This window comes from Setaria viridis, chromosome 3 (genome assembly GCF_005286985.2).
Source record: "Setaria viridis chromosome 3, Setaria_viridis_v4.0, whole genome shotgun sequence".
NCBI classification, from domain to species: Eukaryota; Viridiplantae; Streptophyta; class Magnoliopsida; order Poales; family Poaceae; genus Setaria; species Setaria viridis.
In genome coordinates, this window is record NC_048265.2 from 8,351,488 (window position 1) to 8,368,719 (window position 17,232).

Sequence of the window (17,232 nt, forward strand, 5' to 3'; positions counted from 1 at the left end):
TAGTCGCGGCGATGTAAAGCAGCAAGTCTTCATTGAGATTTGATGCTGTGAGGACCGGTGGCTTCGATAAGAAGTCCTTTAACTGTTGCAGGGCTTGATTTGCCTCCTCGGTCCACTTGAATTTGTCTTGCCGCTTGAGTAGTTTGAAGATGGGCAGTTCCTGTTCTCCAAGCCTTGAGACGAATCTGTTGAGGGCCGCCATGCATCTAGTCATCTTCTAGACGTCCTTGATGCATGATGGGACGTGCATATCGGTGATGGCCGAGATCTTCCCGGGGTTAGCTTTAATCCCTCGATGACTGATGATGAACCCGAGTAGTTTTTCGGATGGTACGCCGAAAACACACTTTGTTAGGTTTAGCTTCCACCGGAATTCTCGCAAGCTTGTGAAGGTTTCTTCCAAATCCACAATCAAGTCGTCGATATTTCTCACATCATCCACGTACGCCTCTACATTGTGGTGTAGCTGTTTCTTGAAGAACTCCTGAATTGCCCGTTGATAGGTAACGCCTACGCTCTTCAACCCGAAGGACATTGTTGTGTAGCAAAAAGCTTCGTATGGGGTGATGAACGCGGTCTTGATTTGATCTTCTTCCTTAAGAGCTATCTGGTGGTACCCCGAGTAGCAATCAAGAAAACAGAGTAGGGCGCATCAAGCTGTCGAGTCGATGACTTGATCAATCCTAGGGAGCCTGAAGGGGTCCTTTGGACAATACTTGTTGAGGTCCGTGTAGTCGACACACAACCTCCACTCGTTGTTATTTTTCTTTGCACTAAGACACGATTGGCTAGCCACTCTGGATGATAGACTTCTTTTATGAAGCCCGCCGTGAGTAGTTTGGCCAACTCCTTTTTGATTGCCTCTCTTCTGTCTTGGGTGAATCGACGTAGTCGCTGCCTTTTTGGTGTAGCTTTGGGATCCACATTCAGTGAGTGCTCAATCAACTCCCTGGGCACCCCCGACATATCTGATGGCTTCCACGCGAAAAATGTCTCTATTGGCCCGGAGGAAGCTGACGAGCGCAATTTCCTATTTTGGATCCAGCCCTGAGCCAATCAGAACTATCTTGGAGCTATCACCAGTTTCAAGGTCAATGACTTTGATGTCCACTTCGCTTGCCGGCTTAACCTTGGTTGCCCCTGACTTCTTTTCTGGGATCCCGAGTTCTGACAGGAATAGTTTCTTGAAAGCAGCGAAGACATGCGTCATCGAATTTGGCACTTGAGTAATCGCTGCTAGTTGCACGACTTTCGTGTCGCAGTTATATGATCTCTTCAAGTACTCCCTTGAGTCCCTGCATCTTGAGTACTAGGTACACGTAGTGCGGGATGGCCATGAATTTGGTCAAAGCAAGTCTTCCGAGGATAGCGTGATAAGATGTTTCAAAATCTACCACCTCGAACCGAATGTACTCTATCCGGTAGTGTTCTTGGGTCCCGAATGTAACTTGCAAAACCAATTGTCCAAGGGGTACAGCCGCGTTGCTTGGGATAATCCCGTAGAATGGAGAGTTCATTGGGGTAAGCATTTCAGTAATGTCGAGGTCCATCTTCCTCAAAGTCTTGGCGAAGAGTACGTTGAGACCGTTACCATGATCAATGAGTACTTTGGTGAGTCTGGAGTCAGCGACTACTGGATCTAGGATGAGAGGATACCATGGATCTGACAAACTAGTCCACTGATTCTTCCTGGAGAAGGTGATTGGCACCTCGGACCACTTGAGGAATGTAGGTGTTGCTGGTTCAATGGACATAATCTCTTGGAGAGCTAGCTTCTGGGACCGCTTAGTAGCAGTACCCAGTGTGCTGCTAAAGATGACGTTGATGGTGTTGGATAGGTTCTGGAATTTGCTATTGTCACCATCATCTTCGTTTTTTTAGCCTTGCCCTTGTCCTTGTTCCTAGAAGGTTCCAGCAGATCTTTCATGACTCTGCGTAGACTATAGCAATCCATCGTAGAGTGCTTATGATACGGGTGCCATGGGCACTGCTTCTTCAGTAACTCACTAAACAGAGTCCTTTCTTGATTCCTGCCGCTGTTCTTGGATGTTTGAGACATTGCCGCGACAGTATTGTATGGCCTCCTCTTGCCATTCTAACCTCTCGAATAATTATTTCAGTTGTCATTGTTGGGGCGATCGTTACGGTTCTTGTCGTTGCGCTGACCATTATTATGATTGTTGTTATTCTGGCCCTTGTTGCGACTAGACTCAAACCTCTCGATCTCCTAGTCTTCTTCATCTGCCCATGCTTGTATCATGATCTTAAGAGATTTGATATCTTCGGAGCGTCTTCTGCTAAAATCTTGGAACATCCGATGGTCATAGAGACCATTCTGAAAGCAATCTATGGCGTCGCGCTCCGTCATGTCCATGATTTTAGCTTTCTTATTGAAGAATCGATGTAGATAACTGCAGGGTATCGCCTTGTTGCTGTTTGACTTGAGACAAGTCGATCCTGTTGCTAGGACACTGCATTGCCCCTGCGAAGTTGTTGGTGAATGCCACCTTGAGGTCCTTCCACATGTCGATGGAGATAATGTCTAATGACTCGAGCCAAGTGAGTGGCGCCGCCTCCATGCAGATGGAAAGTAAATGACCTTGGTGTCGTCATTCCCTCCTACTGCTTGTACTGACAGTGAGTAGCACCGCAGCCATTGGACTGGGTCCTACTTGCCATCATACTTGGTGATGCCTGGAGGTTTGAATTTCTCGGGTAGAACTGTCCTCCTTACTCATCTTGAGAAGGCGGGGAACCCGTCAGAATCCTCTCCTTGGTACTCAACTTCTTGGTCACGCTCACGACGGTGTCCGTCAATGATTGTACGGGCGTCGCGGCTTGGCGTTGATCTTAGGACGGAGGTCATGTGCTGAGCGTTCAGGTTCCGGATTCGGCCCATAGTGGCCACGACCTCTCGAGGGTTCCGTTCGACTACACTCTGCTCCGGCTTGACCTGGTCTGGCGCCTCCAATTTGACTTGGTCTGGATTGAGTGCGCCTATGACTACTACCATGCTAGGATGGGGTGTGAGGAACTGAATATATCGGGTTTTGCTGATCGAGTTGCTCGTATGCGCGCTCCGCCAGCTCAGTTGTGGCATTGCCCGAGTAATGAGATCAATGGAAACGATGGTGGCAAGAGGAGTACGGTGTAGATTGAACTACTTCAAACGTGTGATCCAAGTTCACGATTGGCAGGTCAGCTGCAAGGCGGCGGCAATGCTCTGCTCTTGCAGCGTTTCTTACTCGCCGTTGAGTTCTTTGAGCTACAGTTTCTTCTCCAATAACGTTGGCGGTGAGCTCATCTTGTGAGATGTCATCTGGGTGACATTCGTGTCACTGATTCCTTTCTGGTTGCTCTTCCTCTTTACCTTCTTGCGCAGCAACTAGGGCGAAGTGTTCCTGCTCCGGAGAATAGCTTCCTGAACTTGACGTGATGACTTATGTAGAGCCATCTTCTTTGTAGATGAGCGACCCAGGAGTTCGCTCTTGGTACGGGAGGGTATCAAGGTAGGCGACAAGGTGTGACTCGTCATTCTTGGCGAGAGCAGGTGGCTTCATGTTAGGCCAGTAGATGAATTTGCCTTGTGGAGTTGATGTAATCACCAAGCCTTGTTGTGGACCTGATAATGGAGTCTCCTTGTCCGGATCAGAGTAGTAGTTGAGGTCCCCAATCATATCTGAGTTGTATTGTGATCTCGACATGATAGTTTGGTAGACAGCACCCGTCTTTCGGAGTCCGAATGGGAATCGACTTGGGTCGTAGACCTATTCGCACGATGGCTTAAGTGTTAGCTCGTGAAAACCAGTTCAACTAGGGGGAGAAGTCGAGTTGTACTCAGACTCGTCCTCTCAGCCTCTGATTAGGTCAGAAATTGAAAATCCGCCGAATTTCTCGGCGAGATTTTCCAGTGCTTGGCGCTGGAGGTTGATGGCGTGCTGCTTCTTCTCTAGGGCCAACGCAATGTGGCGGTAGAAATTTCCAGCGCCGTCTACGACGCAAACTCAGGAGCTAAGATGAATGTCGTGCCCATTTTGAACGCGACGATGGGCTTGATGATGACTTGAGCCATCGCGTTCGCCAGTGGATTCTCAGCAAGAGCCCTTACCTGATGTGCCAGCTGTTGGTGTTTAGACCCGGCAACCTACCGAGAGGGGTGCCCGAGGTAGTGTTTAGTGCGTGGGGCTCGCCGAGATCAGAAACTCGAAGGTGAACTCGAACACACGATTTAGATAGGTTCGGTCTGCTAGATTGCGTAATACCCTATGTCCTGTGTGTTGATTGTATTGAACTGCTTTGGAGGATGTCCTTGCCTCGCCTTATATTGCCAGGGGCAGGGTTACGTGTCGATTGTTTATAAGAATACTAGTCGGATTCGACTAGTGAGTCATACTCTAATTGCTACGAGTAGTTTCCTAATTCTCAACTAGATCCTGTCCTGCCACGTAGACTACGCCCTCTCCATGTCTGATACGTCTCGGTATGCAGTCCTATATCTAGAACTGTTCAAACCTTATGGTTGACCTATAGATATAGATGTATATACGACAGGCACGGCAATGAACATCTGCTAGAACTACCACTCGAACGCGGCGTTCTTGCAATACTCCTCCAGCATGGTGGCACTCGGAGCTGTTCTTGCAATACTCCTCCAGCATGGTGGCACTAGTGCATCGGAGCTGTTCTTGCAATACTCCTCCAGCATGGTGGCACTGATGCATCGGAGCTGTCCGTCACGCGAGCATGTGTTTTGAACAGGTTATTGTGATGCGATGGACTACCAGGTTTTTCTTCTGCTTGGCCATTTCCACATGGTTTGAACAAAGAATCATGTGCGAGGTTCCAAGAATGGCATTATAAGCTTGCAAAGATGTTTCCAGACAGAAAAACTAATGCAAGTCATTTTTTATAACAATGCGCTCACTAATACAATTGCTTTACACAATTAGCTGTTGCAAATTCACTTACCAGCAATTTATCAAACACTTAAAAGACATGGAGAACTCAAGGTCATCTAGGTAACTGACTTTGCAATAGTTCATCGGATTTGCAAGCAAAATTCACATTCAGAATGGAAAAGGGAACAAAAAGGAAAAACACAATACGGCACACAAATCATGGCATAGCCGCACAATGCATGTTGTATTATTGTATCACAATCGATTCACTAATATGAAAAGGAAGGAGGAGAGGAGACGGTACCTCTGCCAGGTGCTGGACAGAGCTGCAGGACTGCAATGATGACAACGATGTAAACTAGGAGAGGGTACGCCGCGGCAAGCACGTCGCGTCCCCCGCGGCGGTGAGGAGGGTCATGACGGTGCGGGCTCGCATGGTGCCATCGGTGGTCCTCAACTTAGTAGCACGCTGGAACTCTAGCACGAGCGCGGCAGCCGCGGAAGCAGGAGAGGAAGCAACCCATGGCGACGTCAGAGCTGAGGAGGAAACCTAACACAACGCGTGTACAGTCGGCGGAGCCGCTGCCACCGAGGGTTTGGGCTAGCTAGAGTTTTGGGATCGGGGGCGCGGAGAGGACGAGGGATGGCGGTGGCGCGGGTATGGCGATGGAGGACGGGCGGCGTCGATGGATTGAATTGGGGCGTGGAGAGGATGGGGGACGGTGGCGACACGGGTTCCGCGATAGAGGACGAGGGGCGGCGGTGGCTCGAGAGAAAAAAAAAGAGAATGAGAAAGAGGGGGTATCATGAGGGTGGAGTGGAGGGGGGAACGGGAGGCCGATGCGGGAAAAAAAAAGGGGGGCGGGGCGATAGATGGCGGACCGAAAGACCTTAGACGTACGATGTTTTGTTTCGATTTTGATTTTTTTAGCTGTAGAGATTATTAATAGTATTAAATATCTGTTGCCTATAATTTTTGTATAACCTCATACTTTTTTATCATCCATAGATTTAAGCTATGATCTCGACCACAACACGAGTTGCGACTGATCTTGATGGTAACATGGTATGACACCACCGACCGACAACTCCATAAGTGATCAGGGCACGGTATTTGTAACGTAGAGCTAGAGGACAGTGATCAAGAGGCCACTCTCCTTATTCTGTGCTGTTTGCTTTGAGCTTCTCCTCTGTCAAGCATGTGCTGCTATTGTAATATTTTGTGCTTCCATTTCTCCTTTTAAAACTGTTTCCATCCTGATCACCAACATGCGGTGATGTGGTTGATAGCTTGATCTTGTATTATCATCTTTGAAGAAATGAATGTTCCGGTGAACTTTCTTAGCCCGTTGACTCTTTTTTTAAAGACTTTTCAAAGAACATGCGGTTAGCACAGTGGCAAGCAAATAACAAAGAAAAATCATGACGATAACGAATTAACGATGAAACCCCTATCCCTATGGCATGGCAGAGGGCCAGAGGTGGCGACGTAGAGGCGGAGAGGCCATGGGCGAGGAGAGGAGGCGCTGCCTGCTGCCGGTATCGTTGCACTTCCTCATCAACTTGGACCTAGCGCAGCATTGTCAAACTGGCGGGGCCCCGCAGCTCGGATCCAACACACCCAACCTGGAGAGGGAGTTGTTGAGGCGGCGATCAAAGCTGAAAGCCGGCGATCGCGGGAAATCCCGCCCCCACCCCCTCGCGAATCCAACGCCCCGGCAGGAGGCCGCAGGCCGCAGCCGCGTCAAACTCCAACCCCTCCTCCCTCGCGATCCGAGCCCCACCGACCCAGCAGCCCGTCCACCCACCACCAGCGCGCGGGACGGGGCGGGACCCACATGCCCGCCCCGCTTTCCGCTGGGCCCACCGGCCAGTGGGACGCACGGTCCACGGTTATTCCCAAAGCTGGCTGCCATGCCGGCTGGCTGGCCTCCTCTCTCTCTCCTCAACAGTTTAGTCCACTCTCCCCGTGTCTCTTTTCCCCGCACACCCCTCTAACTTTCTCTTATTTTTATCTATTTGTTTATTTCTCGCTTTTCCTTTCTCCTTCTTCTCCTTCTCTCTCTTCTTCTTCCGGCATTTCCATTCCATCCCTGAATCCCTGATCCCTACCGGAGCGAGCTCTGCTCGGTCTTCCCCATTCCCTTCTCAAGCTGAGAGGCGGCTGCTTCCCCCAGTCTCCGCTCCGGCTGCCAGCCGCATTCGTCGGATCCTCTCCGCCGCCCGCGCACGCAACCCCTCCAAGCCTCACTCCACTGGTACAAGCAAGCCAGCCAAGCAACCCCGGATCGGAGGAAGACTCGCCTGCCGTGGAGCGCAGATCTACCCGGGACTTCTGCCATTGCTCCGTCTCCTCCTCCTCGGTAAGGAAACCTTCCCTTGCTTGCTTCCATCGACAGCTTGCTCCAGTTTCGACCTGTCTTCTGCAGAATAGGATCGTTTCGTTTGCTTGCAATGAGCCATCAAATCTGAACCCACCCTTTTTCTTGTTTAGGACACACCATCCAGGCCGCTGGGGATTTTTGTGCTGTGTGCAAGGTTGCTAGTAGCCTTTCATTTATTTTTCGCAAAAAAAACATGTCCTGAGTCCGCTCCTGCAGCCTCATCGTAGATCTGTGCAAAAATGCTTCCTCCTCCTCCTGCCCCCGCAAATTTCGAGGCAACAATAGGATCTTGCTTGTGGCATGGCCATGTAATTTGGACTTAGATTGGGTATTCCTAAATGCTAATGGTACTACTACTATTTTTATAGGATATATCTCCTGCTTTGAATGATGGTTCTGGTCTTCTGGATTTTCAGTCTTGTAGCATTGCGAGCCAATCAAGTCCTGGTGCTATGATTAGTGACTGTATTGTTTACTCTTCGTGTTTGCCGACAGCGTAATGGTTCACAACTTCACACAGTCAGTGTCTTAGTGAGCTCTAGGTCTAAGCATGTTTGGTGGGGAAAACCATTAACAACTGCATATAGCAACGAATATCCATGCTTTTTTACAAAACAGCCTGTTTGATGGCACTTTATATTATAATTCTTTCAACGAATTGCCTGGCCCTTTATTGTGTAGCTGTGCTGAAACTAGATCACTAAAATGCCAATTAACATTTTACCTGCTAAGTCCATGTCTATGCTGATCCCATGATCAATTACTGGTTAATCTAATGTATGTTTATTGATATTACAGCATTCTTCTTGAGAACCTTTTTGTGCGACGTCAAAGAAGAAGTTGAAAATTATCTACAGTGTATCCAGTGTCTACCAGTTTGGTCCTTTGGTGTTCTGCATCGGGTTTGCAGTAACCTGCACAGATTCAGTTCATGGTGGCTGGATGAGCAGCTGAAATGCTACTGGCCGTGGAGGGTGGAGGGTTTTTCTCATCATCAGCATCAGGATATAGCCATGGCCTTGCTCTCTTGCTGCTTGGACGGAAAGGTGAAGAGAAGCACGACAAGGGGTCAACATGCAGTCATTATCGGCTAGTTGGTCAAGAAGCTGAGCATGAATGCCAAGCGCCTTCAGGGAAAAATGATGTTCCTGGTAAATGCGCCTCCTTTATCTGCTTTGGCTGCACGCCTGCTAGGCTTGTGGGGGCATCTCCTCCAAAATTGGGCTCAAGTAATGCGCCTGGGAGCTCATCGGAGCAACCATCCAGCTCATCAACTGGGACAGCCACAACTAATGGTTCCATCAATGGAAGTGGTATAAAAGGTTGTCTTAAGAACAACCTGAAAAGGGATTCTTCAGAGTGTTCTACATTAAGTTGTAGTGAGGAGCCGCGCGAGTCGCTGGAAGAGGTGCAAACCTTGAGATCTGGTGTGGAGCGGAGAAAAGTTCAGTGGACGGACACATATGGGAAGGAACTTTTCGAGATAAGAGAATTTGAAGTCAGGTAATATTTCGGCATTGTTTCTAGAAACTGCCCTGTTCCTTGCCTCTGATCATAGTTGCTTGTGGCATCAATTTCATGCTGATTGTAGTATGCTAAGTACCATTCCTTGGTTTTGTCGCACTCACCAAAATATGCCTGCTTTAGCTCATCAACCAAGCTCTGATACGATATCGAGTATCTCGGCTTTGTCTGTAGTTTTTGTATTGGCTGAACTATCTGTTTCTTACCAGAATGTTTAATTGAATTACACTTCTAGATATGGATTCCTTTTCCTATGAGACTAAATTTTATGGTTGTTGGAATTGATTCATACGATCTTTTGCTCCACCCTTGTTCAGACTCTCATTGTTTTGGATATTGAATTTGCTGTACATAAAAAAAAAACAATGGTGCTATTTTTTCGGACATTTTTTCTCTCTCTAATAGTTTTAGGTGGGAGCTCAACTAGACATGTCCAGTTTATTCTGCTTTCTTAGTTGGTATGATTTTGGATGTATTACTGTCTGATCATTGATGATTGATTTATGTTTTAACAGTGATGATGGCCTATCTGAAGATGATCTAGAAAACGATGGTTTCAGGAAATGTGAGTGTGTGATTCAGTAATCTTGGTGTCTGCAAAGTGCCTTGGCCAAGACAATGCAGTGCTCCAAGGTATTTTGAAAGCTGCTGGTCATGTCATCATGACAAGATGCACAGCTGTTGGCTTCGTGGCGATCAAGCCAAACTGACACTCACGGGGGAATTTGGGGACATATTATTATTTTGTATTACTTCTGTTCTCATGTTCAGTTAGTGCACATAATGTTTAGGGCTACAATTTTGCCATCGCTGATTACTTTCCATCTTTGATTTCTCCTGTCCAATGTATTGCCCCTGCTATTCTTTTCTTGTGTGTCCTGTTGCGCTATCTTGTTTGTGCCATATGTAACTTCTCATTCTCTCGGTGTTGGCTGATGGTGATGCATTGATTTCTTGGTACCGCTTTGTTTTGCTGTTGATACATGACTCTGGGAATGAGAAGAACAAGTGATATAGCTGATTTGGAGAGGATCCTTGGACTCGACGACGGTCAGAAGAAAAAAAGGTACTACCAGCTTTTTAATAGGGCCAATAGTACCTGGTCGTCGGTAGATCGTTGCAGCGCTAGCAAACCGTGCACAAATTTTAGATGGTTTACCATCATTTAATATTCCCAAACAAATAGCAAATATACTTTAAAATCTATCAAACTTTGCAAACATGGTAATTAAAGTGTTCACGTCTCATTTTGCGTTCATGGTCAACAGTTGGTGTTATCTAATTTGTGTTATTCACTTTAGAAAATGGTTAAAGTGAACATGCACAGCTTTGGAAAATTCAGGCAGATTGCCCTCATCTAACCTTCCAAAAGAAAGAACAAATCGTTTCAAAATTCGCCAAAGTTTGCAAACAGTTGGTGCATATATAGTCTTAAGTTATGAGCAATTAGCAATTTTTCTTCTTCTTCTTTTTTGTTGCGAAAGCAACTAGCAAAACTAGCACGCACTAGTTGTCAAACGATGAAACGAGTAACGGTTAGGAATTCCGTTTGAAAAGAAACAGCATCAAACGCATGTACTAGGAGGGCCTTGGGCTGCAGCAGTACATTGGACCATGGCCTTGGGCTGCAGCAGTACATTGGGCCATGGGCCTTGGGCAAGTGACTGCGTATACTATGAACTTTTTTATATTTCTCATGTAGTATTCTTAGCGAATACTCCCTCCGTTCCAAATTGTAGGTCATTTTATTCTTTTTAATTTCATAGATATTATTATGCATTTAGATATAGTGTATATCTAGATATAGTGTATGTCTAGGTGCATAATAATATCTATGAACTTAGAAAAGTTAAAACGATCTGCAATTTGGAACGGGGGACGGGGGGAGTACATATTAGCGCACCAAAACATTGCAGCATGGAAGATCAATTTACTTTGTAACCTGGACATGTTAAGTAGTAGTTCATTTAGTTCATGTTGAAAAATGGTTGTTAGAAGAATAAGACTAATTGCAAAGATCATCTTCATCCTCAGTTCAAAGTGAAAAAGAGGAACCTCCCTAGCTAAAAGTACTCCTGAGCATGTACATATATATGTATAATTTTGTGGCATCTCCTCACCTCCCAATGACGTAAATAAAATGTCACGAATGTGCTATGTCCAGTGACAATTTTAAGAACATTTTATGGCACGAAACCTGCGATGCTCCCTGTGGCACAGAAAAAGAAAAGTCACTATAATGTTTTCATGACAGAATTCCGTTTTTTTTTTACGATAACATATCATCACGCATACTCCAATCTCCTGCACCAAAGATTGTCCCCCGCATGTCATATGTGAAAGCCCGGAATGATCGACGAGTGCACGCACATGCAGTTCATTTCATGTCCTGTAGCTGTCATTGCGATTCCTGCGCCGACAATTAATCTAGCTGATTCACATACCTGCTGCTGGCTCTCTCCGTCGATCACTGCCCAGGTATACGATTCTGTGGTTCCCGAAGATTGCTTCTCCAGAACGTTGTCACGTCTAGTTGTGACCTGCCTTCATGCTCTCCTGCCAAGCCATGCATACTTGCTGTCAGACCAGAACTGCCGATAACGGAAGCGGCAGACAGCAAAGGCACACAACTACTCGTGCCTTTCTTGCAGGTTGGAACGCGAGGAAAAGAAGAGCAGTAGGGAGAGGAAAACACGTGCACCCTGCGGCGGCGGCGCCCTTCTTGATCGATAGTCGAGTCCCATCGCCGCCACCGCGGCAGCGCCGCCAAATAACTCCTTAGCTTCGCGCGCCCCGTGCTGCCGTGCACGTCCGCCACCGGCCGGCCGGCCGGCCGCAAACGTCAACGCGACAGATCCCTCTCTCTTTCCGAGCTTGTTGGATCCAGCGAATGGGGCGCCGGCACATGGCCCTGCACGCACGTACTGTGAGTAACGTGCGCCTACATCTAGATAGCTGCAACAACAGTTGCTCGACAACAACGTACACCTATCATCACCTGCGAATCATGTGCCTAGCCTGCCTATATTTGCATGAGGTTGACACAACACATGCAAAACTCTAAAACTCCTCCCCTCCCTGTCGAGATTCAATTGGTCAAGGTAGATGAAGCAAATTTGCTTGCTTGCTTGCTTTACCCTCAAGTTACAGCAGGGGCAATGGGATATGCATGCATGCATGCTGCCGATGGAACTTTGATGGGGCCGGGCCAATATTTGAGAATGTGTTGTCTTAATGCAACTAGTTATATACTCCCTCCCTCCGTCCCGCAGAGAGTGTCCCTTTAGTTCTGTCCTAAACTTTTGATGTCCAGCTAGTTTTATTAGATTCATTATGAAATATATTTTCACAACATACCTATTTAGTGTTATAAATATTAATACTTTTTGTTGTAAACTTGAACAAACTTAAAACAATTTGACTCAGGACAAACATAAAGGGACACTTTGTGGGGATTTATGATCGATGAATATGTACCATAATAACATCGATCTTTTAGGCACCAATGGCCCTTCTGTTTGTGGGATCTGGGCTGCCTTTAAATTAATCCCAGTGGAGGATTTCATTTTGATGTTTCCAAGATAGCCACCTCATCAAGAAAAAATGAAATTGTGTTTGAAACTACCCCTCCAATGCACAGTTTTATGTTGTTGTTTCATAGGCACCACATAACATTTAATTTCATGACACATTCAGAGTTGATTTTCGTGCCAAGAGAGTTTTATCTAGATGAAACTGGTTCCTTCTCTCCCCTCTTAAATTTTCTGCCATGTCATCATGGCACTACATTTAACATGCATGAAACTTCTATAAAACTGACAAAGGGAATAGCGTAAGGCAAACTGGATCAAAAACTGAAAAAAAATATGGTGGAAGGTCGATTGTGGAATCTAGGAAGGATCTAAAAGATGAAACACACATGGTATGGACTGTTTATTTGACTTTTAGAGCCTCGGCGTACACAATCTCATAGTCTATAAGTTGATTTTTACACAAATACGTGTGTGATATTGGCATAGTTTTCAAGCACAATTTTGACTAATATTTTTTTCATGCAAGATTTATAAAACACTGCAAAAGTATTAGTAGCCGTCTAGCCGAAATTTAGCACACACAAGAGTAATATGCAACCGAAATTTAGAATGGTTGAATAAAGACTCCTGAAAACCTCTCACGCTCTCACAAGCAGCCGTGACTCATGTGATAGCGACAAAAATCGAAGGCCGGCCGGCACCAATAATTAATGCAACGAAAAGTTAAGTTTTGGAGGCATTTGATGGATATAATAGTGTGGTAGTAGACAACAATTTGGCCACTTGTGACATGCATGAGGCGGACGGGCGGACTTGTTGAAAATGCATGCATCTTGTGGCCAGTTTATCTCTGGGATTTCTTTCTTTCAGTTTTTTTTAAATAAATAACCAATAAAAGAAAGCAGCCATGGACTCTTATGTGCCTATTTGCCTGCAGAACTGGCCAAACCAAATAGATATAGGTAGCCTGCCTGACTTTTCCACGTTTGAAGCGATATTTTGATAGCCTCAGCTCAGATCGGAGACACCTTGGTACTCGAATAAGGCTAAGTAGGCATTCAGTCAGTCAAGACTGAAGACGCCGTCAGCTGCTGTTGATAACTTACTCCAAACCAACCATGAGCTAGCAGCGGTTGGGCAATTGGTTTCTCGACACTGCAGAAAACAAAGCGATAATATTGCAGGTGATAGGTGATAGGTCTTGTTCCCGTGCGATTTGTCTGACCTGGCACCCACCGCTGCCCGGCAACACGACAATGCAGCACTTTCTGGGGGACTGCAGCGGAATCTTGGATGGGTGGATAGATGCTTCCTTTCCTTCCATTTTCTTTCTCCCGTTTCCCCCGACTTGAGAGCGACGGGGGCAGCTAGCGACTACCAGGACCACCAATTAACGGTGCCCGCTCCGGTCGGTCGTGTTGTTTACCCATGCCGATCGTGATATATCGACACGCCAGGCGGGCAGCGATGAGCTCCTCCTGGCTCCTGCTATAAATACACCGTGGCTATTAGCGGGCACGGATCGAGCGAGAAAGCTTGGTAGCAATGCGGTGGTACGCGAACGTGCGGGAGGTGGTCGGCGGCGGCGGCGGCGGCGGCGGCGCCACGGTGGTGCTCGCCCATGGCTACGGGGCCAACCAGGCGCTCTGGGACAAGCTCCTGCCCGCGCTCTCGCAGCGCAACAGGGTCATCCTCTTCGACTGGGACTTCACCGGCGGCGGCGAGCAGCAGCCGGAGGAGGAGGGCCGGTACACGTTCGGCAGATTCGCCGACGACCTGATCGCGCTGCTGGACAACAACGGGGTGCGGGGCGCCGTGATGGTGGGGCACTCCATGTCCGCCATGGCCGCCTGCATCGCCTCCGTCAGGAGGCCCGACCTCTTTTCCCACCTCGTCCTCCTCTGCGCGTCCCCTAGGCGAGAGCTACTCTCTCCATCTCAAATTACTATTCATTTTATTTTTTCGTATTTAGACATAATATATATATATATTTATGTGTATAAAAAACTACATAGAAAAAATAAAAATGAATAGTAATTTAGGACGGAGCAACACGCCGCTCCTGCTTTTCCTTCCATGCGTGCATACCTCATCCATGTGCGAGCCAGGTGGCTGCTTCGCTACCAAAAGCATGGTTATTAGCAAAGTTTTATTAGAACAAGATGTAAAATTTCTAGCCCTCCGCACCAAACCGAGGATATGCATACAAATACAAACATCTAATCTAAAATAGATGGATATGGTGATTTGAATCATGGTAGATGGGAGTGATCCTGAGCCACACCAATGGGAAGGAAAGCTAAATTTCTGATATGGTATATGAAGTAAAATTGTTCCATGTTCCGGAGGAAAAAATTAGATCAGTTCCTCCCGAGTCCTGACATGTACAGTATGGTATGAAATTTCGTTTCATCTTCATCGTCCTACCTTTGGGTCTTAATTGTAAGTTATGGCATGTCGACGTCTTTCCACCTCAGCGTGTTAGAGCAGTCGGCCATGCACCAGTCCCGGTCACTGCAGCGACCGGGAAGCCTCTGGAAATTTAGCAGCGGCCTTCATGACGCAACCAATACATGCATTTTCTTTCCTATATGGCCACTTGGGTCTTTTCACTGTACTAATTAACCCATCCATGTGAAGTGTAGATATTTTAAGTTTGGCAAAAAGGAAGTTTATATACTCGACAATTTGCAGATTCTGACCAATTAATCAAATGATATACGTGTTTAATGGGATAAAATCGTATCGATAGATTGATATTAAATTTGCTTTTAAATTTATACCAGTTAATGATGTACTTTTAAGAGGAATAAATAGTCAAAATCCACTTTCAAATACTTTGACATACCGAAGTAGTATGACTTATATGGATGGATCAAGGGAGTACAACTTCTATTTACAACACTATTAATCAAATTAAATGAAATTAGGGTGAATTGAAAAAGATTAGAAAACACAAAAATAGGGAACAAGATTAGAAAACACAAAGATCACGGTTTTAGAGCCTCAAACAACACCATATCTGATTTATTATTAGTTAGTACAAAGTCAGATGTAATCTGATGAGCCGCAAATGTTAAGGTTATTTAGGTTTGAAAAATCAAACGTTGGAAGCTCCTAAAACGTTGCGTAAACATAAAAAAGGATAACTCTAAGGGGAAAATGGAATAAAAAGAAATATTATACTGAGAATGTAACAGACAGTGATGCGAAACCTGACCAGCCAACTAATGGATTCATATGTTCACTCCAGTGATACGCATCAGCCACACACACTTTAGTCATGATCTTGATGTCTTGTTCGCCACAGCTACAGCAGTATGGCCCCGGCAGCCGGCACATCGTTTTGTCTGCTGAAAATTAAGCTACCTTTATTCAAGTGCATGTACAGTCCATGTCGTAATCACGTTCACTGCCGTCAGCCTTTTTATCTTCCATTGCTAGATTAGATAGCATCAAAATTTGTTCCTGACACGTACACGTACGTGTGGTCCCTCTATCCTCCATCATTCAGGTACATCAACTCGCCGGAGGAGGGCTACGTCGGCGGCTTCGAGAAGGCGGGCATCGACGGCATGCTGGACGCCATGTCGTCTGACTTCGTCTCCTGGGTGAAGGGCTTCGTCCCCAACGCCGTGGGCGACCCGGCCTCGGTCCCGCCCGTGGAGGAGAGCTTCCTCGCCATGCGCCCGGGCGTGGCGCTGGAGGTCGCGAGGATGATCTTCCTCGGCGACCAGCGGGAGGCCCTCGGCGCCGTGACCGCGCCGTGCACGATCGTCCAGGTGGAGGGCGACTTCGCGGCGCCGCCGGGCGTGGCGGAGCACATGAGGCGCCTGATGGCGCGCGCCGCGGCGACGGACGTGGTGATCATCGACTCCGTGGGCCACTTCCCGCAGCTCGTCGCGCCCCAGCAGCTGCTCGGCGTGCTCGAGGGCGTGCTGCGCCGCCACGGCGGCGGCGAGGATGGGCGCGCGCACGGCGGTGCTGTGGAGGAGCAGGTGGCCGACGGTGGCATCAATATTATTACGGCCTAGCCGGAGGAAGGCGAATCGATACACGTACATCTGTGATCAGCATATCCCGTCCCTTGCTTTACCGTACGTGATGCACGTTGTATATGCGCTTGTTTGTGCCTCGCCGTGTGTTGGGTCGCACGCTTGTGAAAAAAGATTAGCTGGTCAGAGGATTACAGATGGCCATGTAAATTCTAAATCGGTGGAGTTCAATGTCCTATCGTGAATTGAGTACAGTGCCAGATCGTCCCACACTATACGTCACGCTGAGTCGGTGACCCCGCTTTTGCTACTCATTTTCGTCCTGACCATTGACCCAATACGGTGGTTAGATTAGAATGAGATTATTAAGAGCTTGCAAAACCTTTTCATCCGGGCCATTGAAATCTTCGTAAGATACTCGAAATTTCCCGACTGCACGAGCGAGCTTCCCGTGCAAATACCTTGGCCGACCACATGGCTTATGTATTTCTCTGCTTGTTTAGGAAATAAAAAGGTGATGAATTATTGATTCTTCTTCCTAATATGATCAGGGAGCTACTTGCAGTATAGCATTTTTATATTATTTTTGGGACAGTGTATGGCTCCTTGCCTCGCCTACAGAGGAAACAAGACGCGTGCAGAGGAGCATGCAATGCAAAGCAGGGCAGAAGGCATGAGGCGAGCGAGCCACGAGCGCGAGTGGGACTGTTGGTCGGCGCTGTCAAGCTCATCCGCCCCGAGCCCAGTTTGACATGGCGGGCAAACCTCTCTCTCGCGCCCATTGCAGCTACGGAACGCAAAAGCACGCAGAGGCAGAGATTGATTAGGAACACGAACACGACACAGCTAGACAAACCATACCTGATACCAATGCACTCATCTCTCCACGCATACAAGA

The 17,232-nt window shown here is 47.2% G+C and overlaps 2 protein-coding genes across 3 annotated transcripts; both read left to right on the forward strand.

Moving 5' to 3' along the window:
* Positions 1–6,862: 6,862 nt before the first annotated feature.
* Positions 6,863–9,766, forward strand: LOC117846956 (uncharacterized). 2 transcript variants are annotated; one of them, XM_034728085.2, is made up of 4 exons: positions 6,863–7,261; positions 7,393–7,436; positions 8,081–8,785; positions 9,322–9,766. In XM_034728085.2, exons 3-4 carry the CDS (start codon positions 8,238–8,240, stop codon positions 9,389–9,391), a joined length of 618 nt encoding a protein of 205 aa, XP_034583976.1. In that variant the 5' UTR covers positions 6,863–7,261; positions 7,393–7,436; positions 8,081–8,237; the 3' UTR covers positions 9,392–9,766. The 2 variants fall into 2 exon arrangements, with proteins under 2 accessions (XP_034583976.1, XP_034583975.1); XM_034728084.2 differs by lacking the exon at positions 7,393–7,436.
* Positions 9,767–13,741: 3,975 nt separating this feature from the next.
* LOC117847096 (strigolactone esterase D14) lies at positions 13,742–16,588 on the forward strand. Its single transcript, XM_034728255.2, has 2 exons — positions 13,742–14,255; positions 15,854–16,588. The coding sequence occupies exons 1-2, from the start codon at positions 13,885–13,887 to the stop codon at positions 16,371–16,373; spliced, it is 891 nt and encodes a 296-aa protein (XP_034584146.1). The 5' UTR covers positions 13,742–13,884; the 3' UTR covers positions 16,374–16,588.
* Positions 16,589–17,232: the final 644 nt, after the last annotated feature.

Excerpts from the sequence above, each read along its gene's own strand:
- LOC117846956 (XM_034728085.2), top strand. The coding sequence starts at position 8,238 with ATGCTACTGGCCGTGGAGGGTGGAGGGTTTTTCTCATCATCAGCATCA. Across the intron at positions 8,786-9,321 it reads ATAAGAGAATTTGAAGTCAG|TGATGATGGCCTATCTGAAG; the intron begins GTAATATTTCGG and ends ATGTTTTAACAG.
- LOC117847096 (XM_034728255.2), top strand. The coding sequence starts at position 13,885 with ATGCGGTGGTACGCGAACGTGCGGGAGGTGGTCGGCGGCGGCGGCGGC. Across the intron at positions 14,256-15,853 it reads CTCCTCTGCGCGTCCCCTAG|GTACATCAACTCGCCGGAGG; the intron begins GCGAGAGCTACT and ends TCCATCATTCAG.